Source organism: Emericellopsis atlantica (assembly GCF_019669845.1).
Source record: "Emericellopsis atlantica unplaced genomic scaffold F5Z01scaffold_6, whole genome shotgun sequence".
In the NCBI taxonomy this organism is placed as follows: domain Eukaryota; kingdom Fungi; phylum Ascomycota; class Sordariomycetes; order Hypocreales; family Bionectriaceae; genus Emericellopsis; species Emericellopsis atlantica.
The window spans coordinates 958,709-986,475 of NW_025764708.1; the positions used below are offsets into that span (position 1 = coordinate 958,709).

The 27,767-nt window shown below is 54.3% G+C and overlaps 10 protein-coding genes across 10 annotated transcripts; 6 read left to right on the forward strand and 4 right to left on the reverse strand.

Annotated features, from left to right (window-relative positions):
• Positions 1–387: 387 nt before the first annotated feature.
• F5Z01DRAFT_634449 (alcohol dehydrogenase) lies at positions 388–2,422 on the forward strand (the record flags this gene model as incomplete). The annotated part of the gene is made up of 4 exons (XM_046262058.1): positions 388–706; positions 762–2,183; positions 2,240–2,343; positions 2,393–2,422. 4 exons carry the CDS (start codon positions 388–390, stop codon positions 2,420–2,422), a joined length of 1,875 nt encoding a protein of 624 aa, XP_046120810.1.
• A 323-nt stretch (positions 2,423–2,745) lies between these two features.
• On the reverse strand, positions 2,746–3,352 carry F5Z01DRAFT_672115 (uncharacterized protein; the record flags this gene model as incomplete). The annotated part of the gene is made up of 2 exons (XM_046264776.1): positions 2,746–3,111; positions 3,173–3,352. The coding sequence occupies 2 exons, from the start codon at positions 3,350–3,352 to the stop codon at positions 2,746–2,748; spliced, it is 546 nt and encodes a 181-aa protein (XP_046120811.1).
• A 3,111-nt stretch (positions 3,353–6,463) lies between these two features.
• On the forward strand, positions 6,464–7,981 carry F5Z01DRAFT_491724 (uncharacterized protein). Its single transcript, XM_046260191.1, has one exon. It carries the CDS (start codon positions 6,882–6,884, stop codon positions 7,647–7,649), a length of 768 nt encoding a protein of 255 aa, XP_046120812.1. The 5' UTR covers positions 6,464–6,881; the 3' UTR covers positions 7,650–7,981.
• A 3,808-nt stretch (positions 7,982–11,789) lies between these two features.
• On the forward strand, positions 11,790–15,449 carry F5Z01DRAFT_617654 (calcium-translocating P-type ATPase; the record flags this gene model as incomplete). Its single annotated transcript, XM_046260992.1, has 1 exon — positions 11,790–15,449. One exon carries the CDS (start codon positions 11,790–11,792, stop codon positions 15,447–15,449), a length of 3,660 nt encoding a protein of 1,219 aa, XP_046120813.1.
• Positions 15,450–15,688: 239 nt separating this feature from the next.
• F5Z01DRAFT_491878 (uncharacterized protein) lies at positions 15,689–19,005 on the forward strand. The gene is made up of 2 exons (XM_046260193.1): positions 15,689–16,730; positions 16,787–19,005. The coding sequence occupies exons 1-2, from the start codon at positions 15,995–15,997 to the stop codon at positions 18,940–18,942; spliced, it is 2,892 nt and encodes a 963-aa protein (XP_046120814.1). The 5' UTR covers positions 15,689–15,994; the 3' UTR covers positions 18,943–19,005.
• On the reverse strand, positions 19,005–20,611 carry F5Z01DRAFT_491771 (cytochrome P450). The gene is made up of 2 exons (XM_046260192.1): positions 20,304–20,611; positions 19,005–20,254 (listed from the first exon to the last, which is right to left on the reverse strand). The coding sequence occupies exons 1-2, from the start codon at positions 20,497–20,499 to the stop codon at positions 19,068–19,070; spliced, it is 1,383 nt and encodes a 460-aa protein (XP_046120815.1). The 5' UTR covers positions 20,500–20,611; the 3' UTR covers positions 19,005–19,067.
• A 781-nt stretch (positions 20,612–21,392) lies between these two features.
• F5Z01DRAFT_672120 (Dolichyl-phosphate-mannosyl transferase) lies at positions 21,393–21,808 on the forward strand (the record flags this gene model as incomplete). Its single annotated transcript, XM_046264777.1, has 3 exons — positions 21,393–21,440; positions 21,516–21,584; positions 21,647–21,808. 3 exons carry the CDS (start codon positions 21,393–21,395, stop codon positions 21,806–21,808), a joined length of 279 nt encoding a protein of 92 aa, XP_046120816.1.
• Positions 21,809–21,995: 187 nt separating this feature from the next.
• F5Z01DRAFT_634456 (uncharacterized protein) lies at positions 21,996–23,828 on the reverse strand (the record flags this gene model as incomplete). Its single annotated transcript, XM_046262059.1, has 2 exons — positions 21,996–22,123; positions 22,175–23,828. 2 exons carry the CDS (start codon positions 23,826–23,828, stop codon positions 21,996–21,998), a joined length of 1,782 nt encoding a protein of 593 aa, XP_046120817.1.
• Positions 23,829–24,240: 412 nt separating this feature from the next.
• Positions 24,241–25,177, forward strand: F5Z01DRAFT_649287 (oxidoreductase-like protein). The gene has a single exon (XM_046263083.1). The coding sequence runs from the start codon at positions 24,330–24,332 to the stop codon at positions 25,113–25,115; it is 786 nt and encodes a 261-aa protein (XP_046120818.1). The 5' UTR covers positions 24,241–24,329; the 3' UTR covers positions 25,116–25,177.
• F5Z01DRAFT_720113 (phosphoribosyltransferase-like protein) lies at positions 25,178–26,237 on the reverse strand. Its single transcript, XM_046266569.1, has 2 exons — positions 25,430–26,237; positions 25,178–25,377 (listed from the first exon to the last, which is right to left on the reverse strand). The coding sequence occupies exons 1-2, from the start codon at positions 25,889–25,891 to the stop codon at positions 25,213–25,215; spliced, it is 627 nt and encodes a 208-aa protein (XP_046120819.1). The 5' UTR covers positions 25,892–26,237; the 3' UTR covers positions 25,178–25,212.
• Positions 26,238–27,767: the final 1,530 nt, after the last annotated feature.

Sequence of the window (27,767 nt, forward strand, 5' to 3'; positions counted from 1 at the left end):
CTAGTTCGTCACCATTGTGGACATGTTCAGACGTTAAGAAAAGGGGAACTCGATCTTCTGGGGGGTGCCTCGGCGAGCTTGTGGCTCCACGGCGGAATGGATGGACACGTGCGCCAATGGCTGAAGTCTATCAAGGCCTGATGGACAGCAAACTGCGGGAGGCGGGCGAATCGAGCAAGCCAGACCGGAGGTTGCGTGTATCCTGTTACACTGGTACGACTGGTACGTACGTACGTAGACACATACAAAAGCAGTCGTGGCGATAACATCCCGCTCCCTCTTGTCTTCTTGACACTCAATCCTCATCTCATCATCCATCCAGTAACATCTCAATCACTGTCGTCAGGCAGTTCAGCAGATATCGCCCAAGCCTTTGATCACGCCACCATGTCCGCCCTCGAGGATGGCAAAGAATACGACATCATCTTCGCCGGCGGGGGCACGGCTGCGTGTGTAGCAGCTGGACGTCTGGCCAAGGCGGATCCAAACCTGTCCATTCTTCTCGTTGAAGGCGGCAAAAACAATCTAAACGACCCAACGGTGACCAACCCAGCGATATATCTAGCCCATCTCGCTCCAGACTCACAGACTGCCATCTTCTACAAGGGCAACAAGGAGAAGGCGCTCAATGACCGTGAGGCCATTGTGCCCTCCGGTGGTATCCTTGGTGGCGGCTCCTCCATCAACTTTATGATGTACACACGAGGTTGGCATTCTTCACCTGCGTATGTTGCTTTGACCATGAGTTGACGTGCCCGTAGCACAGGCGTGTGACTATGACTCATGGAACACCGAAGGCTGGGATGCGGCAAGTCTGATCCCACTGGCCAAGCGATTGGAAAAGTACCACCCCAGTGATCCATCCGTGGACAAGGACCTCCACGGCTACGATGGCCCCATCAACATCACCCACGGCGACTACGCTCCCAAAGGCCCCCAGGACGACTTCCTGGCGGCAGCGGAAGCCCTCGGCACACCGGAGATCTTTGACCTCCAAGACTTCAAGACCACCGGTGGCTTCTCCCGATGGGCGCGCTACGTCTGCCCCGAAGGCAAGCGACAGGACGCAGCCCATCGGTATGTGCATCCGTTAATGGCCTCGGGCAACTACCCCAACCTTCACATCCTGGTCGAGAGCAAGGTGCGCAGGGTGATCTTTGATGGCAACAAGGCTACAGGTGTCGAGTACGAGCCTGCCACTTCGTCCCAGCCAAGCATTGGCCTCAGCAAGAAGGTGGTCTCAACTGTCAAAGCACGAAAGCTGGTGGTGGTATCCTCCGGTGCTCTTGGCTCACCGTCCGTTCTGGAGCGCTCGGGTATCGGAGGTGCCGAGCTCCTCAAAAGCCTCGACATCCCCGTCGTGTCGGACCTACCTGGTGTTGGTGAAGATTACCAGGATCACCACCTCCTCCTGTACCCTTACAAGTCCAACCTCAAGCCAAACGAAACGCTGGATGGGCTTCTGAGCGGACGAGTGGACTTTGCGACGGCCATCCAGGAGAAGAACCCTCTGCTGGGATGGAATGGAATCGACGTCTGCTCCAAGGTCAGGCCTACGGAAGATGAAGTGGCGGAACTAGGCCCCGAATTCAAAGAACTCTGGGACCGCGACTTTAAGAACAAACCAGAGCGTCCACTGATGCTCATGGGCGTTGTGTCTTCCTTCTTGGGCGACCACAAGATTCTCAACGAGGACAAGGATGGTGTCAGTCAATATGTCACCATGGGCACATACTCGGCCTATCCATACTCGCGCGGCAACATACACATTGTCTCGCAGGATGCGCAGACGCCCGCTTCGTTCAATACCGGGTTCTTGTCCCACCCTGCCGACCTCAAGAAGCAGGTCTGGGCCTACAAGAAGCAGCGTGAGATTTATCGCCGAACCAATGCGTTTGCAGGGGAGCTCGCCATAGGCCACCCGCAGTTCCGCCCGGGTAGCAAGGCGGCCTTGAGTGAAGGGCCACTGGCCCCCCATGGCTTTAGTAGCATCGAGGAGAGGCGCCAGCTGAAGCCCATCGAGTACGATGCCGAAGATGACGCGGCGATTGAGGACTGGGTGAGGTCGAATCTCAACACCACCTGGCACTCCCTCGGTACATGTCGCATGGCACCCAAGGAGAAGGGTGGTGTCGTTGACAAGGATCTGAACGTGTACGGGACTACTCATCTCAAGGTGGCGGGTAAGTACATCTCTGTCGTTTGAGGGCCCTGAAAGCGTGAAGCTGACATTGACAAGACCTCTCTATTGTTCCGGAGAATGTCGGTGCCAACACCAACAACACTGCGCTCGTGGTGGGCGAGAAGGCAGCCGATATCATTGCCGGTGAGCTTGGCTTGAAGGTATGTACTTTTTTCTTTCCAAGTGTGAACCAAGGCTGACCGCAAGCAGATTGAGCAAGAGGCATCTGCCCGGCTTTGATTGTGGAAGTACGTTTACTTGATATGCTACATGTACTGATCGCACACCTGCTATGGCCAGCTTTGATAACATGAACAGTCGCTGATGAATATATACTCTCTTTGGCCTGGGGTAAACGATGAAATAGTCAATTACGGACTGGGAACTGTTTCGGTACAGGCAGCGGAAGGTGTACACTCAACTCTCATCAAATTCTTTTTGATCAACTAAGGTCTTCTAAGAAAGGAATTGCCCACCGACACAGCCCAATGTCGTCTTTCCGCTACCTCCCTGAACGTCACAACTACCAGCTACTGCGTATTTTTAAGCATTGAGCTGGCGAATTAGTTGCTGTAAGCGCTGATGGCCTTCTCGAGGGTGCCTTGCAACATGTCAATGTCCATCTTGGCACCCTTCGCACAAGTAGGCACGAGCGAGATGATATCACCAGCGAGGGTGTCGACAACGCCCTCCAGGGCCCGGAGGACGGCAGCGACGGGCTGGCCGACAAAAGGCACAATCGTCAGCAGGCCAGCCTTGCCGATGACAATCTCGAGGAGGTTCTGGTGGACCTTGACGAAGCTCGTGAGGGCGTCGCAGATGGCGGACTGGTCGTCCTTGGCGAAGTCATCCTTGGGCATGTCTCCTTCCAGGGCAGTGACAGTCTTGGTGGCGGTGGTGACGATGCCACCGAAGCTGTTGGCGAGTCTCTGTTCCACGCGTTAGCGACTCCTGGGCATAGCGAATCGTGGACAAGGCTCAGTCACGTACCAGGAAGGCAGAGGGGAGGGAAAAGGGGTTGCTGCTGATGCTCTGAGCGACGTCGGTGGCGTCCTGGGAGAGATCGGTGATGTCGTCGATGCTGGTGACGACCACCTTGGCCGTGATCTGAGCTGTGACGGCAGAGGCCGAGAGGATGGCGACGAGAGCGGGGAGAACCTTGAACTGCATGTTTGCGGTTGGAGGTTGAAGAGCTGGGCTTGAGGGTGAGAAGACGTTTGAGTGTGTAGGAAGAGGTTGCTTGTGGATGCAGATGGGGCTACAGCTTTCCCTCCTCGGCGGACATTGAAGGTCTATATACACTGATTCGCATATCATACGTGAAGACGTCGGTCATTCTTGTCAGCTGTCACTGACCACAGATACCGACCTGGCATTCCATTGATCTCCATATCGAGACGAGGTGTAAGGCAATCGCAAAGTCCCCACGAAGAGACACCATGAGGCTTCTCCGTCAATCTAGGGCAGAGAAAGTTGGACATGCTCGTGCTCAGGGCCTGTCCTTCTCCAATTGGCGCCAAGAGGAGAAAAGCCGAACCATTCTTCACGGTAGAACGTGGGAAGGAATGTTAGTACGCCGAAGCCTGCCATGGTGACAGCCGTAGCTGTCGTGAATGCTCCCTATTCCATTCCAAGAACTGTCGCGGAATCCTAGGGGGCCGGCAGCTTACAGCCACTGGCAATGAACGGGAGTTCCCGAGTCTAGCTGGATAACTGAATCGGAGCATGATCGACAGGAAAATGTCTTGCCTTCGGGAACTGTCTCAAGGGCGGTCGAGCACGGATGGAATGCGCTGGGCGGTACATGAAGCGGTTGATATGCATTGGCCTGCTGCCCTTGCAACCAAGTTCCAGGTGACAGAAGCCGTTCAATGTTCAAGTTATTTTGGAGCCAAAATTTGGTCCTTGAATGTTTATTCGAGGCTGCAATTTGCAATTCCTAGTCTCGTAGTGACGCCGGGGTCCGGTATCTACGAAGGAATTGGGCTAGAAGTTGTCAAGCACTTGCACAAAAGTAGGAGTAGGAGTCTTAAGTTCTAACGTCCATGTTTGGAACTGATGATTAAAGGGAGGTTCCGAGCCGATCCACATGCCGCCAGCCGCTCCATCTGGAAGTGAGAATCGCTCAGGTTCAGGAAACGCAGGGTAATATCAGAGAAACAGATTTCCTCGACGACTTATTCGGGGAACTTGTGATCTGCATCGAAACTCGATCGCGGTGTACAGAGTACAGTGGCCCCAATCTGACCGGCGTGCTCAGCTCATCGAGTCCATTTCTGCGCACGAAGTGTCTAAGAGCGACAATCCAACCCACAACCCGCATCGGGTTCGGGAGACATGCTACCATGGGGTCCAAACTTTACATGCTACTTATAACGTTGGACGGGGAAAACCGTGCGTGCCTCCGCCTGCCACGTCTACCGTTCTCGCCCGCCTACCCTGTAGCCGCGACCACGTCGTGATGTGTACAAGTTCATGTAGAGAATGGTTAACTTTAGCAAACGCCATTTCAATTTGAAAAGGCTATATTATTTACTAAGGAGAGGGGTTCCGAGTGGTTTATCATCAGCGCATTACACTCCAATCAGCGGTTGGTTTTTGCGTAATAATTAGCATTTTATACTCAAATCTATTTCTCAATGAATTCATGTGAGCGGAACCCATGTTAATCAACCACCACGCTTTTTTACCTCGAGATGGAACTGACCCGAGTATACTCAGGTGCCCTTGAGCTGATGCATGTCACGTTCAATCCATGAGATGGTTCGTTACAGGTACTCCCTATGTGTCGATGTTTCACCACGGGCGTGCATGTGACAACTTATCTGGTAGCCGTCGATGTAAGCATCGTCCTCATTCCACCAGCTTGACGAACAAGCTGCAATCAGTTCGTCCGATCCTGTCCACGCCTGAGCCGAGGCCGAGGCCGATCGGGTGCGGCCCGGTAGCCAAGCTTTGTTAAGCTTCTCACGAGGCTTCAGGGAGGGGTCACATTGGCCCTCCACGGAGCATGCAAGTCTACGCCATGAGGGCGTCTTATGACCAGTAAGGCATCGCAGCTAGGAGACGCGACACAGGACCAGCCTGAAGACGTGTTGGTGAATGGTGTTGCTCACATGCAACCTTGACACACGCCCTTGCTTCCCCTCAGAATGACTGACTGACTGACTGACGCCGGGCCGAAGGTAATGGAGACTGCTACTACGTATTTCCCTCAATCCATTGGCCTGCAGCAGCGCCGTTTGCCCTGTCTGTCCAAGCGCGAGGTTTCGTCGCCCTGGGCCACTGTGCGCGTGATTGGACACGGCGGTATGTTCAAGTTGATGTTGACTGCGGCAGCAGATGGCCATTCGCCAGCTGACACATGTACTGTACCTGCTTGATGCTGAGCGGGAGCCCTCTAGGCTCTCGCATGTGAAAGTCTGCCAAGTTGCCATTTGATGCAATTCAAGTTTGAACCCCTTCCAATGAACTGCCGACTTCTTGCCACTGGAGAAAATTCGATTCGAACCTTGTTGAGTAGTATATATACTTTGGCACTTGGAACCTCATGCGCCAGCGACATCGGCCACAAACGGTCACCAGACCAGACCAGAACACCCTCTAATAGGCGGCTGCACATGCAGGTTCTCATGCACAACCGCCCGTCGCACGCACAGCGTGCCGCCAATCTTCATTTTCAGGTCCAGACGAGACAGTCTTTATCATCTCCCCGGCTCATTCAATCTCTCGACCTCTCCCATACCGGTCTGTCGAACCTAAATTCAGGACTACACATATTAGCACTGTCCCCTTCAAACCTACACGACGGAACTTTTTTCAACTTGTCTCGCCCTTGGATCGCGGGGTTCTCCTCTCCATAGTGGGGAGAATTGACGGGCGATCCACCATCGCGCCCGACTTCAATCGAATCATTCACTGGGATCGCGACGAATGCTCGACCGCCACCCAGCACTATTACATACAAGCCGACGCCAGAAGAGGGTAGAGTCACGTTCTATCGAAAAATCTGCGGCTCTAGTTCCCACTTGGCTCGCGGCGAGCATCTTCACCTCCTCCACAGCCGCGTGAACGTGTGGATATTCGCTGCCCTACAGGCTACACCGCCAGAGAGCCTTCATATCAGCTGCGTGATAGACCCGCTGGCTTCAGACACCCTGGTCCTGTTCCTGGCGACCTGCATCAAAGAAAAGGCACCATCACGGAAATTCAAAAACAAAAGACTCACTCGAGTTTTGCTCGATTTTCCCCATTTCACCTTTTGTGTCCTCCGTCCCCCGTCACCCTGTGGCCCTGGTCTTCTACACCATCCTTGACGTGCTGGCTCACCGTTCGTTCAATACATACATGTGCCCTTTGTGATCGTCAGCCCACAAGGACTTGTCAAAGCTCCCAGCCATAACCGACCAGGGACCACTCTCGCAGACCGCAACTTCTCAATTCAACGCTACCGCAACCAGGGCTTGCAGCAGACGTCCGACGCATCGCAACTTCTAGTGGGACATCGCTCTTGTCGTTACCTGGACAAAGAAATTGGAACTGGACGTGCGTGCATCGTCTTCGTCATTGTCGGTGGGCGTTCGGCGAACATGGTTCACCGACATATTCAGCAATCAAAGAAGGATTTATCGTGAAGTGAAAGGCTTCTTCTCCATTCTCTCTCCATTCACATTCTCCTGCGCGGGGAGACTCAACCACCATGACCATGCCTTATCGAACAAGCGTCCCACCGTCTCAGACGACATACCACAGCTTCCATGACATCGAATTGTACGAGCCAGCCTCGCCACCAAGGAAGACGGCACCAGCCATGCAAGAATTTGAGGTCGACAGGTCGACATCGAGCGAGGAAGACCGGTCTCCTGCCAAGTTCCAGATGAAGCGACAGGATTCTGGTTACGAGTCCTATGGCCCAGGCACCAGCCCCCGAACCTCCGTGTCTTACGGCAGACCATCACCACCGCCTCGACGCCCGACTTCAACATCAGTCCGTACTTCTACCAGCATCGTGCCTCATCCACGCACGAGGCCCACCACCCGACGTTCGACCAACAAGTCCTACCACCAACCCAACTCCTCCTCGGTGCACATTGTCCGTCCCCGCGAACCGGCGCCTCAGCCCTCAAGCTACTTTCACTTCCCGCCGCCGGACCCTTTTGCTGATGCACTCGTTGAGCACGAGGTCTCGCCACCGTCACCAACTTCACCACCACCGCAGACCACACACTACTGGACGAGCGACCAGACTCGCCGCCTCGAGTACGCGGCCATTGACGCGGCCAGCCGTGGTGTCAAAGGCTGGTGCCGTCGCAACCTCATCCCGGACTGCCTGACCGCCAAAGCAGAACGACACCTCTCCTTCGACGATGACACGGGGAGCGTGCGACGCTACAGACTGGAGCTCGAGGAAGAGGACGCGAAGAGCGTTGCGCCCAAGAAGAGGAGGACATGGCACTTTTGGGCCTAGAAGTCCTCCCTGATTCCCTTTGTTTTTCTCATGGAGCATGACAGATTGACGGTGCATTGCGAGTTGCCTTTGTGCAGCAAAGTTTGGGCATTTAAATGGCGCACTATACCCCCCAATGTCGTTGATGATAGATGATGACGATGGTGATGATGAGCAGATGGAGACGAGATATAATCTACGAGAGGCGGATGGTGGGAGCGGAGCATTGATAGCAGTTATCCGATTTGGCAGCCAGCGAGCATTAGCACATACACTTTGAACAAGATATTATCAATTAACACGCTTTGTATTCATATTTCTCTTGAGCAACTATTGGTTCTACTTTCGGCGCTTCTGCAACGCAAGGTCGAGAGTTTGTGTGTGCATCCCCATGTTACAATAGGTTGATCCGCATCGGGCGGCTGATTGAGAAGTCCCAAAACCTGGCAGTTCAGGACAAACACTTCACACCGAAGCGTTATTCTAGGAATAGACACGGAGAAGTGCGAGAATGTGCGTCGTCAAGCAGATAACCCCCAGACAGCTCGAGTGTGGGGGCGCTGGTGTGCCTGGCGTTACGAGCAAAAGCGCGATAACTTCGTTCTAGGTGATGCCCTTTGGAATGATTCATAGAGATGAGCTTACAACACGACTCACCTAGGCACACCGCATGATGGAAAGAAGATGACCGACTGCTGCCTACCCGAGGCTCAGATACTTGTTTGTATCAGGGGCTCCTTGAAGATCGAGGGCCTAAAACAACCGACCTGGAAATTGCGTGCATTCGGCAAGACAAAATACGATCAAGTTTGCTTGTTCCAAGGACTCTCCCTATCTACAAGAACAGTTGGCAGTCCTGTGGATGTGGATGTAGATGCCATGAAAGCCATGCAGGACATTCCTCGAGACGAAGACCTCAAAACATCAACACGGAACATGCTCGGACTTCAGCCGCCCTGGAAATCAAGTCGCAATACTCGCAGAGCGGTCGACGGCGGTGAGGCTTTCCGCTTACTAACGTTCACTCTGAACTCGGTATCTTCTCGTCTTCAACCTCACCTTGCCGCGCCAACCGCAGTACTACGCACGAGTAAGCCTCCCTCCTGGCAAGCTCCATAAAGGCTGGTTGCGGAAGTTGTCCGTTAAGTCAAGTTGACTCTATCGTGGCTGTGTACCTGCCCAATCCACGAGAGGAAGCTCGCTCATCACAAGCTTGGGTTTGCAAGACCAACAAACCACAATCAAGCACTTTGGGCCTCTGGACTGAGGAAGTAGACAGGCTGCCTCGCGGCGGCCTCCAAGACCGCCTCGCAGAACGGCGACTTTGTGGGCAAGCGGTGACGAGGAACTTTGCCGCGTGAGGCAGTGGCCGTATACACGTTTTTGACGTGTTGGGTACACAACATCACATCTTCGCGTACAACGTACCGCATGGCTGAGCAGTCGTCGAGGGACCACAAGTTGCCACGGTCCCTGCGCACACGAGTCGAGCCAGCCAACTATGTGATCGGACGAGGAGCCTCGGAGGACGTAGTTGCCCACCTTAAGCCACGGAAGACCACAATCATGAGCCCGACTCGTTGTCGGAAGCCCCATTTTCCAGACGCCTGCCCCAACGGAGCTACCCAAAGCCAAGACAGGGCAGTGCATCGGACGCTGCACAGTCCGCTCAGCATGCATGTAGCCCAAGGCATTAAAGCCTAATAACCTTAAGTGTCGTTGATGATGACATGATACATGCAGTATGGGAGTGCCTGGCATGGTCCCATGCTCAAGTTGCGAGGAAACTGTCCCGAAAGGCGAGAATCCGAGGAGGCGCGGCCAATCACAAAAGTCTCGCGCAATGATATCATCCCAAACGAATCTACGAGCGTCTGCTGCGCCCACGCTCCGGTGTCATCATGTCATGTTGCCAGTCCGTCTACATGCAGCGACTTGCATGCCTGTCCTTCGGGTATGATGTGGGGGGCAACCGCCCACGTCCCGGTGCTCGATTCTGTGTGATTTGGCGAGGAAATTGCGAAACCGGACGGGGGAAATGACCGTCCGTGCCAGTGCATAATTGCTTATCTAGATTTTGGCCGCGGAATCGTGATTCCATCCCAGGCGGTCGCGAAGTCGCGTTGCCAGATCGGCAGGGTGCGATTCGACCAAATTCCGCTGCTGCTACTCTCCTTCGCGCCAGCCAGTTGACTGTCGGTTAGGCGCTTGCGAAGCAGTCGTCCCCGTACCCGTTGAAGTTTACCATTGGTCATGCGTCAAGGGCATCAATTATAAGCTTTCTAAAGAGCGCCAGCAGCAAGACCAGCTGAAGTGGTGCCTGTCCTGGGCCCCCAGATGGTGAAAACTCGACCCAAACGGCCAAAGTTGCACGAATGCAAGCTTGGGCAGCACAGCCACGATGGCATGCAGCTTCACAAACCAATCACCGTCGCGATGCGGAGTCGGCCGGCGCCCCTGACTCCCACTCGGGCCCACCTCTCCCGCACACCGGAGTGTGGGAGAATCAACTTGCACAGTGTTAGCGCTGTTCACGTTGAATGAACGCCACAGGTACAGGCGGCCAGATGTGGCTGAGCAATTATCAGCCACACTTGACAAGCTGTACGACTGTTCTCGATCAAAGAGTCATCCAACAATATTCCGTATTGCAATGGCCCAAAGCGTCTCGAATGGTCTTTGAAGGACCCTCAACGCACGTGCGCATTAGAGAAAGAGGGCTGTGTGGTGTGTGGCCACGACGCTATTTGGCTTGACATTTGCTCTAGGTAATTACCACTATTGACAGTGGCAACAAACGCGCGATCGGCGCTGATATGAATTATCTTTCGCTGGTTTACCGCAACAAGAAGATCACTGGAAGTGAGTGGTCGGCATGTGAGAACTCAGGCCACTGCATTCATTGTGCTTCTCGACTCGTTATGCTCCGTAATTTGGTCATCATGCACTGCCACCGTGTACTGCAAGCAATGTACCTACGTATCACAGGGTAATAACAGGGGGTTATGTCTGGGCTACTGTGCGAGATAATGCTGCCGCACGGTACGTCATTTATCGGACCCATTCAACTTGCTCCAAAAAGGGGGCAGTGCAAGACCCTGGTCATTATTTCGGCCTGTAGCTATTGCAATCGCCACTATTGCCTGCTTTCACTGATTTGCCTGAGCCCAAGTCCCGATTCTTAGGCGATGGACTCGACGAGCCTGCCGTCCGATGCGCGAAAAGGGTGCGACTGAAGCAAGGAAATAATCAGATTGACGTCGATGCAGGGACGGAAACCCATTAGCCCGTGTGGCATCGAGGAAACCTGTGTGGGGGACATCGGGAGCTGGGGTCGCATGCACTAAGACCGCTAGTAATGCTTAGTCATGGCTTTTGAGCGAATAGATCCCTGGGATTAGCCCGCTGGCCTGCTGATTTTGTAAAACAAGCATAACCTGAGAGTGGAGCTTAGCCCGATCGAGAAGACGGGCAGAAGGACAGTGTCCGCTCCTGCCAATCCACTTCCCAGCGCACCCCCTCCCTCGGACCTAGTTAGTAAGACCCATGCAGGCAGGCAGGAGGCAGGCAGGCGGCCTACTGTACAGTGACATGGAGCGACTGGAGCGCTCTCTTTTTCGCTGGCTGCTTCAACTTCTTTTCATCTCCAGTCATCTTCGGGGCGCTACCTAACTATGACATGCTGCATTCTGGGCGTCCCTCACTCCTCTTCTTCGGCCCTTGACGCACAGTCTATCGGCGCTTAGACTGCCAGGCCTCTTTTGTTCTTCACTGTACATCCTTAGTTCATTCCTTCACCTCCCTTCAGCCCCCTTCTCTACCAGCTCTTTTCGCCTCTTGACGCAGCAGAGGCGCAGCAGTGGCATACGTTGCGAGATCAGCCTCGTCTACGGAACTACCAAGACTTGAGCGCAACCTGGACGAACCAAGAGAGCAACCAAAGAGGCGAGCGACGCTGCAGGTCCGCTGTATACATACTCCACGACCACTCGCACATTCAAAGCTGCTTGTTCCCGGCCCCCCCCCCACGCACCCGAAACTCATCAGCTTTACCGAGCTTAATCGCCATATCTTTTTTCTCACTCTCCCATCTAACCCTTTGGGCTTTCAGGCAACTTGACCCTTGCCCAACAAGACTGGTTCGCGAATCTGTTGCCCAGCATGGCGACGCCATCACCGCCCTCGACTGGCCTACCTCACCACCAACCCAGCAACAGTAACAACAGCAATACGTTATCACCACCTACACTATCACCGCCGACGCTCCAGGTGGACACATCTCGGCAACGCGCTCACAGCAATGCCGATACTGTACATTCCCGGTCATCGGGTCTCTCGAACCCGTTCCTCACGCCAGCCGCGACAAGCGCAGCCTCCAGTATCATCGAAGATCCCGAGACAGCTCTTAGGCCGGATCCTGGCACAGAAGCCGACTTCCATGTTGAGAACAACCCTTTCGCGTATACCCCCGGCCAGCTCAACAAACTTCTGAATCCCAAATCATTATCAGCATTCAAGGCGCTTGGCGGACTGCAAGGCATCGTGAAAGGACTACAAACCAATGTGCACACGGGTTTGTCGGTTGATGAGACGGAGGCGCCGACACGCGTCTCCTTCGACAGCGCGACGAAACACCACGACACTTCATCTCTGCCCGAGACAGACTCGCCGGTTGCGCACGCCCACACCGGTGGAGAAGCGTTCAGCGACCGCATTCGCGTGTTCAAGAAGAACGTCTTGCCTCCGAAGAAGCCGACGCCCTTCTATGTCTTGGTGTGGAGGGCATACAACGATGTCGTTCTCATTGTCTTGACAGTGGCCGCGGCCATCTCCCTGGCACTTGGTCTGTACGAAACCCTTGGCAGGGAACACCCCCCGGGCGAGCCAATGCCCGTCGATTGGGTCGAAGGTGTGGCTATTTGCGTGGCCATTATCATTGTGGTCGTCACGCAATCATTCAATGATTGGCAAAAAGAACGTGCTTTTGTGAAGCTCAGCGCGAGGAAGGAGGAGCGCGAAATCAAAGTCATTCGGTCCGGCAAGTCGGAGCTGATCAGTGTTCACGATGTTCTTGTTGGCGACATTCTTCACCTCGAACCCGGTGACTTGGTACCCGTTGATGGAATTCTCGTCGAAGGACACGACCTCAAGTGCGACGAATCCTCCGCAACTGGCGAATCCGATGCTCTCAAGAAGACCGGAGGCGACACAGTCATGCGCGCTCTCGAGTCAGGCCAGAGCAAGGCTGAGCTCGACCCTTTCATCATCTCGGGTGCAAAGGTTCTGGAGGGCATGGGTACGTTCGTCGCAACGTCTGTTGGAGTCAACTCCAGTTTCGGAAAGATCATGATGTCGGTACGCACTGAGATGGAAGCCACTCCTCTGCAGAAGAAGCTGGAACGCTTGGCCCTTGCCATCGCCAAGCTTGGTACCTCTGCCGCTGCTCTCCTGTTCTTCGTTCTTCTTTTCAAGTTCCTCGCCAATCTTTCGGACAACCCCGACACGCCGACTGAGAAGGCTTCGACCTTTACTGATATCCTGATCGTTGGCATCACCATCATTGTGGTCGCTGTTCCCGAAGGTCTCCCCTTGGCTGTCACTCTGGCACTTGCTTTTGCGACAACCCGCATGCTTCGTGAGAACAACCTTGTGCGTGTGCTGCGAGCTTGCGAAACCATGGGCAATGCCACAACCATCTGCTCTGATAAAACCGGCACTCTCACCACCAACAAGATGACCGTTATCAAAGGCACTTTTGGCAAGGTCAGCATCACAAAGACCGAGGGAGAGAAGTCGGAGGAAACCAGTATGGCGGACTGGAGCTCGAATTTGCCCGAAAAGACCAAGCAAGCAATCATCCAATCTGTCGCAATCAACTCAACTGCCTTTGAGGGTGAAGAAGAAGGCCGGCATACATTCATTGGATCCAAGACGGAAACTGCGCTGCTCTCCCTGGCGAAGGAATTCCTCGGCATGGGTCCACTGGCGGAAACGCGTGCCAACGAGGAAGTCATTCAGATGTTCCCCTTTGACTCGAAGAAGAAATGCATGGGCGCCGTCATCAAGCTGAAGGAGTCGCAGGGTGGTGGTTACCGTCTCTTGGTGAAGGGTGCTTCCGAGATTCTTCTCAACTATTGCGGCAGCCGAGCCAATATCGACGATCTCAAAGTTGAGGAGCGTTTTCCACGAGAGGAGCGCAAGAAGATTCGCGCTATCATCGACCAATATGCCAGCAAATCTCTTCGCACTATTGGTCTAGTGTATAAAGACTACACTCAATGGCCTCCTGCCCACGCTGAAGTGGAAGAAGGCCATGCCGACTTCGCTTCTCTCCTCCACGATCTTGTCTTCATGGGTGTCGTGGGTATTCAGGATCCCGTTCGTCCTGGTGTCCCTGAGGCTGTGGCCAAGGCCACACACGCCGGTGTCAAGGTTCGCATGGTGACAGGTGACAATATCATCACTGCGCGTGCTATTGCTACTGAGTGCGGTATTTATACCGAGGGTGGTCTGGTCATGGAGGGCCCTGCTTTCCGCAAGCTGAGTGACGCTGAATTCAACGAAATGCTTCCAAGGCTGCAGGTCCTTGCTCGGTCCTCCCCCGAGGACAAGCGCATCCTTGTGACCAAGCTGAAGGCTCTTGGCGAGACTGTTGCTGTCACCGGTGACGGCACAAACGACGCGCCTGCGTTGAAGGCTGCTGACGTCGGTTTCTCCATGGGTATCTCGGGCACAGAGGTCGCCAAGGAAGCCTCCGCTATCGTTCTCATGGACGACAACTTCACCTCGATCATCACGGCCCTCAAGTGGGGTCGTGCCGTTAACGATGCTGTGCAGAAGTTCCTTCAGTTCCAGATCACGGTCAACATCACAGCCGTGCTGCTAGCCTTCATTACCGCTGTCTACTCACCAACAATGGACCCTGTTCTGAAGGCCGTACAGCTCCTGTGGGTTAACCTGATCATGGACACCTTTGCCGCACTCGCCCTCGCTACGGACCCCCCCACGGAGAAGATCTTGGATCGTCCGCCCCAAGGCAAGAAAGCACCCTTGATCACCATCAACATGTGGAAGATGATCATTGGCCAGGCCATCTTCCAGCTGGTCGTGATCTTGATTCTCTATTTTGCCGGCCCCGAAATTCTGAACTATGATCGCTCCGACCATCACAAGATGAGGGAGCTTGACACTGTCATCTTCAACACCTTTGTTTGGATGCAAATCTTCAATGAGTTCAACAACAGGCGTCTGGACAACAAGTTCAACATATTCGAGGGCATTCACCGTAACATCTTCTTCATCATCATCAACATGATCATGGTCGGGCTCCAAATTTGCATCATTTTCGTCGGATCGCGCGCGTTCGCCATCAGCGATGGTGGCATTGACGGAACCCAGTGGGCTATTTCGGTCATCGTGGCCCTCATGTGCTGGCCGTGGGCCGTCTTGGTTCGCTTGTGTCCGGACGCGTGGTTCGAGGTTGCCGCCAAGACTGTCGGAGGTCCCTTTGCCCTCGTCTACCGCTTTCTGCGCAAGGGCTGGCGCGCAACAATCGGCCGCCTGTTCAAGCGCTCCAAAAAGGACGACGCCGATGGCGAGGAGAAGGATGCTGCTGATACCGCTGATATCAATGAGCACACCGTCACCGAGGAGAAGGTCAAGGACCTCGAGAACACTTCGAGCCCGGCTGCGAATGTTCCCATCATTCACGTACCAGATGAGATGCCTGCGACGGAGAATGCTCCTGCGATAACGACCACGGCCCCTGAGCCACCTCGGGTCGAGGTCACATCGGATCATGAGCTCCCGAAAACCTCATAATTCTGTTTTGTTCATATTTCTTGGAGTTGGTGGCTTTGCACTATAGTGCCGTGATTTTTCACATTTCAATTCACGGATAGATCATCACTGCGCGGACATTTTTCGGATGGCATTCACAGTCAGCAACCGTTCGGTGCTGATCCTCGCCATATTCATGTTGGCAGTGCCCGGTGTGGCAAGCATATAGACAGTGGTAGCGAATTATCAAACGTATCGCTGAAGGATCTTTTGTGTCTTTCTCGAACAACTTTTCGAAACACGGAATTACCAGTGCTCCTCCTCTTTGTTGACTTTGTTACACACTCCTTTGCGTTGACCTCCAACAAGAAACTTCAGGCAATCAAATCAGACAAAGAGACACGACAAAGCACAATCAAGAACTCGCCGGTTTTTAGAAGAGCATTGTCTTCAGGCTGACAACGAGGACAAGAAGTCGACCATAGACACCGCTTGACACTCAAAAAGGGCCACTGGCCCAGTCCTAACGCACATTTCCTTCGCATCTCTAGACTCGATATACGCGAACAAGCTAACAAATTTTCAAGATGTGTATCACACTAACTGTTCATCACACCACATGCCCCTCGAACCAGCCAATCGTCCATATCCCTGAGACGCAATTCGACATCTACCACCCGTTCCACGAACCGAGCTGCGACTGCGCGCAGCTAGTACCTGAAGGGCGCGAATGGGTCCGATCATGCAATAGCCATGGACCCTGCTGCAAGACTTATAGCATGGAGATATGCGACAACAGGGTAAAGTATGGGTATTACAAGTGCCTCAAATACCAAGGCCAAGCCCATCTGGTGCTACGCTATGGGTCCAGAGGCCCTTTGACCGGCTCGACAGTGTCCAAAGACTTGCCCAAGGAGCCTAAAATTCTTGGAAACCAAGACTATGCCGATGCTATCATGCGAGTACTGCATGAAGTCCTCGAAACAGGGGTTGCGATCCGAGAAACGCAACAGAAGGAGCACATTGCTTGGCCTTCTGACAACGAGGATCTGAGAAATGGGCTACTATCGAAGCCTGAACACCATCAACTTGCCCAGGAATGGGAGACTAACATTACCGCCTGGCGGAGGATGTGCCTTCAGGTTGCCGACTTTCCGCCATACCACCGAGCGAAAGCCACGGGCGAGGACTGGCTCAAAATCACTGCTTTGCCACAATGGCTCGCTGCTTTCAGAGCGAATCTCGTTGACTACACGGAAGAAGAGCGTGTTGAGCTGGCAGACAATCCAGACGTCGAGTGGTTGAGTTTCCCAGAGGATAATGGTAAGTGTCCCCCCTTTTGCTTTCGAGTTTGGAACAAGCTAAACAGAGAACTGCAGATTTCAGCAACAAAATAATCAAGGAGATAAATGACTTTTCCAAAATTGTATCAGACATGATGAGTTTCATCGACACAATTGAGTACGGCAATGAACTTGACACCGAGGGGGAATCTCTCAGCAACCTGTGCACACCGTCGTGTGACAACCGCTTCGTTATGGAATCTCCCTGCGGTACCACATTCGTCATTGACAACGAAATGGAGTCTGATGTCATCCATGAATGCGGTGATGAGGCTTCTCAGACCGAGCTGTCCATGGCTGAACCCGATGAAGGATCCTTCAGCATCGACATTCATCGGGGATGTGAAGATGAAGGTCAACATGGGGAACCCTTGCTCCCGTATGTGCTGAATCAGTGCCGCCTTCACGGCGAGGAAACAGGGGTTGGTCAAGCATGGCATATTGTGCTTCGACACCTATATGCCAGCGGCAGTCTGGACACTGAGATCGCTGCCCTCTGCGAGGAAGCAGGTTTGGTACTTGATATGTATCAAGAGGCTGCCGACGCGAAACAGGAGCAGCGAGCAGGCGAGCTATATGATGAAGCCTCCATGATCGCCAAGTTCCTCCAGGAATACAGGGAACGCGACTTACAATACCAACTCGACACAGGATCTTGTGCATCCGAGCCCATCTACGGCCCCACTGCGATGTCCATTCGTCGACCAAGGTTTAACAGAGCGTTGGAAAGACATGCCCGGCTGCTGGGTATCGAGAAGGCGTATCTGACACTTCCTCCCCAGGAGCTATACGTTCACATGCTCAACGATCCCAATACCACAGCACTAAGCATCGAGGAGATTCTTGAAGGCCATATGGTCCCCCCCTGGGGAGCTGTTTCACTCGCGTCCCGTGCGCCTTCTATGGGTGAGCGTGAGCTCGACAGCGAGGACTGCCTAGACGCTGTTCGTCGACCGCAGAGCGATGAATTTAAAATCCGAGGCGCGTCTGGGGCGTCAGCAACAAACCATACCATGGACAAGCAAGTCACAGATGGTATGACCGATCAACAGCTGAACACGCCGTCGGGCTTCATCAAACGAAAGTTCAGTAAGGCGCCACCCTGGAGACAACACGCCATGGTCACAAAATCATTGCATCCCACAGCAGGTCCTTCTGCAGAAAGCGATGTGACCCACAACATTGTCGAGGCTGAGAGCTCGCCTCCCCTGAGTCGTAGCGGTGTCCAGGGCGAACAAGGCATCGAGATTCCACGACATCTGTCAAATGAGTCATGTATTTTCGTATCTTCTGACCCAGAGGAGTCAAATGAGAAGCCAGGAACACCACCCACTGGACTTATTGACCTTGAGAAGCCTTCTATCCCAGAGGTTCCCGAAGAGCACGAAGATCTAGGATATGAAGCGGGCTACGAATCAGTGACCAGCTCTGAAGGCCATGTGACACCTCTGAGCACTGCACCAAATATGCCGACGCTTTCTCTCCTCGGTGGCTCTGCTTCGGGGGCTCCAGACCGATCAGAGCGACCGCGTACGCGACATGGATGCGCCACGAGACCCAGCGGCTCCCATCGATTCTCGCCGTGCGCCCGACCACAAGCTTCGAACGTACAAATCTTCAAGATGCGATCGACTGGTTCGAAATCCCGCACATCGATATCTTCAAGTGAAGGGTCGACCGACGCTCCCCCTCACCGGGGCCGTCGACCGGCAAGAGGGTACGTACATCTTCCTGAGAGCGATGGTGACAAAGCACCGCCCTCAAATTCCACGGCCCCATGTTCATCAAACTCGACCAACAAGCCTAGCTTGACCTGCGAGGAGCGCAAGGCTTCTCTGGGCTGCAGTTACTCTGAGCCCTCGTTGCCTGGATCAGACACATCAAGTGATGGCATGATCCCCGAGGAACAGGCACCTTACAGCCCTACATCAGCCTCGTCCTCCGATGTTTCAAAAATCGAGGAGCCTACTTTGAGTGCATCTAGCTGTTCGAGTGAACCTTTGGACGAGAAGTCACGCTCAAACAAGCGCAAGCGCTCTGATAAGCCTGAAACCGAAGGGCCCTTGCACAAGAGAGTCGCTGGGAAAGGTCCGAGGCGAACACCTGTGAAGACAGTGGCGAAGATGGCGTCTGTGCCCAGGAGGGAAAGCCCGCGTCTCAGAGGTAAGGCGAGACGTAATTATTGTGAGTGATGGGTAGACATACGTAGTAAGTATTCGTTGTTTGCATTGGGGCATACAGGAGTTATAGCAATTGTCGTTTCCAAGCTGCTTCAAACGGTTTGTGATAGTCCTTCGTGAACGCGGACGCACCATGATCAGACCCTAGGCCTGACTTTGACCTGAAAGTTGATGGGCCTGACATTGAACCATCCATCCATGCCCACTTGCTCGATGTTGTAGTTCTCGTCCACCATCTCAAACTCAATCTCACGCAGCAGCATGGTGAGTACAATCATGTTCCACAGGAGAGCATAGTGCTTCCCGATGCATTCACGCTTTCCGTTGCCAAACCACCTTGTCGCTGCGCGTGGAAGCTTCTCAAACTCGGGACTCATCATCCTTTCCGGCTTGAAAGCCATTGGGTCCGGGAACACGGTGGGATCACGGTTGACACCAGCCAGTACCAGGATGATCGGCTGGTCGTGTGGGATCTCGTACTTGCCCCCGGCGAGCTGAATGGGCGACTTGTTGTCAGAGGGGACGGGCTCAAGATTGAAGCCTGGGGCCGGGTGTCCCAGTCGCAGCGCTTCGCGAACAACGCCTTCCCCATAGCATAGCTTAGGGATATGATCCATCGTGAGGGTTTCTTTGCCGACCACCTGGTGGATTTCTTCCCTTGCCTTGGCCATCACTTCCGGGTTCTTGAGGAGATAGTAAATGGCCGATGTGATGAGGCAAGGCGCCGTACTGCTGCCAATCGGCATGGAGACGATCTCGTCAATGATTTCTGAATCAGTCAAGGATTTACCTGTCTCGGGGTCCTTGTGCTCCATCATCGCAGACAAGAGGTCCTCTCTCTTCGTAGGGTTCTGCTTGCGGTAGTCGACCATATCCTGGGCATATGCGCGCATGGTGGCTGTGCTGCGCTTGAACTTCCGCCAGTAGAGGAGGAAATTGAGGATGCCCGGACGAGTAGGTCTCATGACCGCTTCAGCAGTCGAGTTCTCCATGCCCTGAATCATGGGGTGTTGCTTGCCTTCGAGTCCATTCAATTTCTTGCCATAGAGCGTCAACGTGGTAGCTTCGAGGTTGAGCCGGTTGAGCTGCTCTACCAGCGTGATCTTATTGCTGCTGTCGCCCAGGTCCTTCCACAGGTTGATGAGCTCAGAGGTAGTGTCCCGCATCTCTTCAAAGTGTAGCCTCATGGCTTGAGGTGACAGCTTCGGGGCAATGATTCGATGAGCGATGCCCCAAGAAGCCTCGTGATCGTAGGCCGTGAAGAGGGCATCGTGGACGGCGTACCGGATCTCTTCGATAGGGCCACCAACATACTTCCTGAAGCCTGTTCTGCATTAGCATAACGACGCAAGCTGATTGTGAGGGAATCGCACGTTTCTCGTCGGTGACTTCTTCAGCTAAATCAGCGCCCGCAACAAAGACAATGCTGTGTCCAAGGACAGTGATCTTGAAGATCTCGCCGTATGTCTCGGCGAGCTTCTTGAGGGACGCCCAGGTGTTGCTCGGCTTCACATCCAGGACATTGCCGAGCAGTGGCAGGCCTTTTGGCTGAGGAATCGGTTGCGCCATGACTGCGATGATATGTGGCTTGGCTTTTGAAGAAGTCGAGGAAGCGAAGCAACAGCGAGGGGGACGTCAAAAAGTATCTAACGTTAGGCGTCGGCTGATGATCACTGCTAGGCCGACGTGCCACTGGGAGCTCGCATCTTGTCTCACTTTAGCCCAGCCACCGTCATCGGTCTTGTGTTCAGCTGTGCATTCACACGAAGCTCTACCCTTTTGGTGCCGACGATCATGGTGCTACTGCAGCTGCACCTGCAGCTACGGCAAAGGGGATGGGACTACTGCTCATTCCAGCGCAATGCCCACAGTAGCCCATCGTTGTTCATCATTCAAGTTAGCGGATCGGTGAAAGCTGGAAAATCATCATCACGGATGCTGTCTAAAGAGTTGCTTGCATTGGCGCGGCGTTGTACATTAGCTCGCGCTAGATGCGGGACGCGGACGCAGCCGTGGGCATGGGGCGTACAGAAGCTGCTCGGCAACTTGAGTCGCTTGACCCTCATGAACCAACCATCGACCGTGCTTTACAATCGTTGTTGCTTCTGATGAAGACGGTACAGTGAGACGGTCTACGAAGGCGCCCGCTAAGTCCGATCTAGCGGATGGTTGATCGACGGATCGTGGACGGACAACGTGACACTGTTTAGCGAATGTGAGCAATTCGGATCCAATGGAACATTTTGGCAGCCAAAATCGCGAGTCGCGACTGGAAGAGTCGATACATCCAGGAGTCCAGCTTCCAGAGTCCAGAGATGTGAAAAGCGGTGATGTGTGATGACTAATCAGGCGCCCCACCAGCATCCCCAACTTGAACCTCCCAAGCTCGACCTCCTCCAAACGCGTGCCCCTGACACGTCTCCCGCCCAGTCCACCGCATCACCCCTCCAACAACCGCAATCATGACGCGCGCGCAGCAGACCATTTCGCTCGCTCTTCTCGTCTCCTCGGTAGGTCGCGCGTTCTAGCTGCTCCGGCAGCAAGGCTTCATCCGCAGGAACACCAGTAGCAGCTAACATGGACAGTTGTATCTCGCCCTGTTCTTCGAGTTGATCCCGCTTCCCGCCCTCGTCCAAGAACAAATCGTCCCATTGGTACGCTGTGACCCTATCAACCGACTTGTACTTCAGCCGAGAATGGTTCTGACAACGCACAGCTCCCATTCTGGGCCCTCGTCTCATTTGGAGCTCTCCTCCTGTTCCGCCTCGGATACGGCATCTTCACATTCAACGACGTTCCGGCCGCGCATCAGGAGCTCATGAAGGAGATCGAGCTCGCCAAGGTCGACTTGCGAAAGTTGGGTGTGGATGTGGACTAAATCTTGCCTCGACTGGCCAAGAAGGGAAAGAAATGTCACAAACACGGACGAGGTAGATGGAGGAGGAGCATGATAGCATTATGCGGGGGTATCTGCGAATGCAAGAAAAGACAAAATAATCAACGCGACAACGCCTCGCTAAATTAAGCATACCATACCAATGGCTGTCCAACATTGTGGGCGTCCGTCACGATTCGCCGACGAGCAGTGATACCACCTTGCGCACTGCAACCCGCGGCTGCTCACCTCCCTCGATGAGATCCTCGAACAATTTCGGCAATTTGCCCAACACGCCTTTGGTATCTGCTTGGCGCCCTGCGGGCTGTTAGAGAGGGATACAACGCAGGCAGGGGTGGAACAACTCACATTTCCCGGGCGCCCCGAGTAAAACGGCGACTTTGCTGTGCGCCTCGCCCGACCATTCAAAGTCGATCTTCCATTGAAATCGCACCGATGCTGCTGATGGTGATGATCCACCCGGCGATGGAATCTGGATGTCGAATGCTTGTTTCCCCATATAGAGCAAGAGGTCCGTATGGCTTGGTGTCATCTTGTTGTCATCCTCTCCATTTTGCTCTTCAGCCCTCCTTTTCCGTGGCTTGGGAGCGCGCAATTTCTGGTTCATCTCGAGGATGGCTTCGGCCGAGCCGAGCTCAGCCTGCATTTGACACCAGAACTGTGCTCTCTGCTCCGCTACACGCACCCATTCACCCATTGCCCAAGACGCGATCCCAATGTTCCTCTGCATACTTCGGTTGCATTGCCCAGTGCATATTTTCTCCAAAAAGGGGCCGAGCTCGTTCTTTGCGCTTGGCTCGAGTGTTGGAACATCCAGTGACGTGATGCGAAGTTGATGTACATCAATGGTCAGCTCTATCTTGGCGGCAAAGAGTCCCGGTGCACGCCGTGAGCGTAAATGCACCGTATAAAACTGCTGCAAGGGTTGATCCGCGGCAGTGGGTGCCATAGACATCGCACCCAAAACTTCGAATGGGCTGAACAGTCGCAAAAAGGGCAACTCCTCTTCGGCTGTCATAGGCACAGGTCGATGCGACTTGATGCGGGCTTTGTCTTTCTCGGCTTCATTCGATGGTAGCACAGACACGGCCGGCTTGGCGAACGGTATAAGGGCCATTGGGTTCAACGCTGCTTTCGCCAAAAGATGCGACTGCGCCGGGCGCGAGTCCGCACCGCCAGGCGCATAATGCCGCCTGAGAATTCGCTGGATATCGTCCTCTTCCGAAAGCGACACTATCCGGCCAGCTTTCTGCAGTGCCCTTATCCTCTCATTTTGTCGTCCCGTCACCTGCAGATCCTTTTTCAGACTTGCCAATTCCGCTTTCAGCGCCTCAAGCTCTCTCCGCTTGTGCGTGTTTTCGTCAAATGCAGGTAAGTTTCGGGCGTTGTCAGACTCTTCAGATAGCACAGTGGTCTGTCTCAGTCGACTCGGCTGAGTAGCTGTTCCGAAGAGTTTCCTCTTGGACGGCGAAGCCATGGCATTCTCCATGTCAGTATCTGGGCGTACTGGAGGGTTCTTAAGGGGCGAGCTCGGCTTGGTCTTGGATTTGAATGTGCGCCGCCGCGATGGACTACTGCTGCTGTGTATGCCCCTCGGAGGCGTCGACGTGACAGGATCGTCGACAGACGGTGGGAGGTCCGGTTCTGGAGCTGGCTGTACCGCTGCCGCGTCTCCCGAGCGCCGCAGGCCGCGCCTGGCGAAAGGATCGAACTCTTCCTCGTCCTCGTCCGCCGGCCGGGGTAACGGTCGTGGGGCTGGCTTCGCAGGCGATCGCATAGGCAAGGTCCGGCGTACCGGGCTAGGAGATTTGGACGGGGACGCCGACATCCTTCTTTCAAGAATACTCGGGTTGAAGCGCGCCATGCTGGTCTTGGTAGGCGATGCATAGGACGGGCGATTGGTCCTTGACTGTTGCGACGAGGGCCGCGGCGCGTCAGTTGCCTCGCTGTTGTCGTCATTGGGGGGCGATGTTCGCCTTCTTTTGGGCGAAGGCGCATCCATAATTGTTCAAAGTTGTCGTTCAATGCGACATGGTGTGGCCTTGTGAACAATTGAATTATACTGGTAGAGATATTGACAACATCCTGCCTCGAACTGGGGGTAGGACCATAAGTCGCGGCAGTAAGTCGCGTCGGAAACAAACAATGTGGGCTTCACCGCCTGCCTCTTTTAGCTGCACGTCGCTACTATCAGTGATCAAGTTCCTGCACCAAGCTCGATGAACCACAATCTGTGTATCTTGAGGTTTTGAACTAATTCAATTACATACATCCCACTATACGTACCATCTTGCAAGAATTGGTCGATTTCATAGGATTGCTTGGCAGCTGTGGTCGGTCACGTGCCCTGGCTAACCGAGGGTCGGTCGAGGTCCCCCGAAATCCGGCGCGTGCTTCCGCAAATTTACGACGTCACTCTCGTTTTCTCCATTTGCTCTGCCAACAGTGTCCACCCTCCTGCCGACAGCTTCATCCCTCTCTTTCACAAGCACTCGTCGCGGCCATGTCTCTCACTATGAGGATCGCGCCCCAGCTGCGCGCCATCAGCCAGGTGGCTGCGACGCCCGTGGTGACACGTACCTTCACTACCAACACCCCCAACACGAGGGAACCCAACGACCCCCAGACCCAGCGTTTCCCCATTGGCGCCTTCTACCAGGCCATGCTCGACTATCCCTCGCCCTTTGGCTTCGACACCAAGCCCGAGGTTCCTCCCAAGTCCGCCGACCCATCTGTCCAGCCTGCGGAGGAGCCCGCCGCCGGCAAGAAGAAGCCCGGCCGCAAGGCCAAGACCGAAAGTACGCCACCTCCTACCTCCTCACTTCCCCCTGATACGAGCACTGCTGAGGAAAAGGCCCTGCGGGTGTTCGGTAAACGCTTGGACGGCGAGAAGGACATTGCCGCGCACAGTGCGAACAAGAAGAACCAGTCGCGGTTAATAGGGGGCGTGCTGGTGCCGCCAGAGCCCCAGGAGCCGGACAACTGTTGCATGAGCGGGTGTGTCAACTGCGTGTGGGACCTCTTCCGGGAGGATATGGAGGAGTACCGGGCGAAGCGATTGGAGGCCGAGTCTGCATTAAAGGCGGAGGATGGAGGGGCAGGCGATGTGATTACCACAACAAAAGAGCAACAGCCCATAGCGGGAATGAAAGTTGGTGATTCGACCATCATTGGCAAGGATACGTGGGAAGATGATCTGTTCGCGCATGTGCCGGTCGGTATACGAGAGTTCATGAAGCAGGAAAAGAGATTGAAGGAGAAGCATGCAAAGGAACAGCAGGCAACCTGAAGTTGGGAGTTGGAGTCCGCACTCTTGGATAGAGATACCCTCACGACAGGCACGACTACAACATAGCATAGAACAGCGAATAGAATTGTTTGTGCTCTTAGACTGGCACACCGGACTCCTTGGCTAGCCTGTCGTGCTCCTCAATGTCACCGGCCTCCCAAGGGTAGCAGATCCACTCGTCGCCGACCGTGCGCGCAGCGTGGTAGCGACCCTCCTCCATCATATCGTTGGGGAGGACGCCCTTCTTCTGCTTGTCCTTGTTCTGCGAAACACTGTTAGTCTCTATCCGTACCCGTGACGTGGCGTTGACCTACATGCAGAACAAAGATGCTGAACTCTGTCTTGGGCTGGTTGCCTCCAAGGCGCTGCCTCGCGGCCTCTACATCCTTCTCGAGCTCCTTGACGGCGTACTCCAGGGTCGTACGGGTATCATCCACCTCGTCCACGATCAGGATCCTCTTGCCGACCAGGTTGGCCATCTCGCCCAGCGAGCTGAGATCCAACCACTGTGTGCGCGTCACCTTGGTACCGGGAGCCTCGACCTGACCATCGCCCTCTGCGCCGAGCGTCTCGTACAGGGACAGACCGATGGCTTGGATGGGGATGTTGGGCGAACCGGGCTTCTTGAGGAACGAGCGCAGAATGCGGGCAGGCACGTAGCCGCCACCACCGATGGCGATCATGAGCTGGGGCTTGCAGTCGGCCAGGAGCCTGTCAGCCGACTGCTGGCAAAGCTTGTGGACATCGTTGTACGTGACGTAGACTTTTTGGACCATGATGGGCAGATTTTTTGTATTTGTACGAGGTCGATTACGTTGCAAAGAACGACAATGTGGGAGTCGGCGGCGCGAGGAGATACGTGTGATTATCACGGTGACAACGTCCGGACCGGTGGAGTAGTCGAGGGTTGCCCAAGAGGAGAGAGAGAGAGGAAGGGAGGGAGAGGAAGCCGAGGATGCGGTCAGATTTAGGGTTCTTTTCAAACTTTGGCCAGCAGGCAGACGCCGCCAGCGTCTTGGTGGTGCTATCCGTCTCTCCCCGCGTCTCTGTGTCTGTGACTCTGATCTTTTTTTTTTCTTCGCTGTGACTGCCCCTCCAATCCCCACAATTTACTTGCGCCCTCCAATGATCTCATGCCATCGTGGGATGCCTTGATCTTTTGTCTTTGAGATGTCGGCGAGCGCCGAAGAGGCCGTGTGTCAGTCTGGTGGGCGAGGCAAAAAAGCTCAGCAACTACGATGGGAGATGATGACGACGGCTATCGCACATTTCGTGGGTATGCACGACAGCATTGATAGTAAGTAGTACCTTGCTTGAGGTTGTGTTGTACAACAGAATACAATCACCCTTTGTGTCATTGACCCCACCAACATCTAAGTAGTACTCAGGCTATCAGTCTATCACCGCCAAAAACATCACACTTTCTTCGCCAGGCCCGACAGCATGCATCCAATTCACAGCCCTCCTCTGTGCCCTGTCTCAGTGCAACCCCCAGACAGGGGTGTCCTGCTCCAGTCTTAATCATTCCAGATCAATTCAAATTCCTACACCAGTTCACAAGCTGACCTTATTTCGTGCATGTGAAATTCACTACATCAATCAGGCACGTTTGCTTCTGGTGGCGGCGAGTATCCACGTATGTGGACGATGCTAGACACCACAGCGGGCACGGAAATCTCACTGTTTGAATGAGCGGTTGCTGTGGTACTCTTAGCTTTGTTCGGATATCCAGGCACCACATCGCGGACTCCTCCAACTCGGACTACAGATCGCAAGCACTCAACTCTGGACAGCGACACTTTCCCGGCTCAAATGTCGAGAAGCCGCTGGTTCACAGGCAGAGGAAAGTCCAGCACGACGCAGCCGTTACTCTCGCCTTCTGGGTCTATCGGCCTAGGGAGACGCTGAGACCCAGTCGAGTCAAAAGTTGTGTCATCCAAAGGCACGACGACACAATTGGCAACTGTGGACTTGGTCCATCCGTCAGAAGCTAACAAAACCTCTGCGCGTGTGTGCGCCTGAGGCTGGTCCGCAAGACGCATGAGCTGGGAGTGTTGCGTCTCATCGCCGGCTGGAACGTAGTACAGCATTCTCTGGGTTGCTTCTGAATGCTCCCTGATTGCGGTTGACCGAGCTGCCACTCGCCCACAGAAAGAACCATTTTACGTGCAGTATCTGTGCGAGTATCTAGCTAGCTTTGCCGACAATGACTTCCGGCGATGCCGAAAATCCCTGGACTGGCGCGTCTCCTGCCTGGCGCACTTTTACCCCGTTATCGTGTACGCTGGGCATTATCGATGGAACCACATGCTCCTGCTACAACCAGTGAGAATGGTGTCCCCGAAAATCTGAAGCGCATGGGGCCTAACTGAAGATCCAGTTTACTTCCAGAAACTTTTACTATGAACCCTTCTTCGGGTTATGATGATTTTCCCAATGGTGTACCTAGATATCACCAGCATCTTTCCAATACCATCATAGCATGCTCGTCCGCACGCTCTTCGTCTTCACGCTGATCCATTCAGTTCGCACACCGAGCCTATGGAATTCAGAGCACAATCTGTGTAACCAGCTGCGGGCTGTGCGGGTAGGCCCGAACCTTATTATGTGCGACATTATCGATGGATGCTTGGGGGCGAGACAACATGTGTG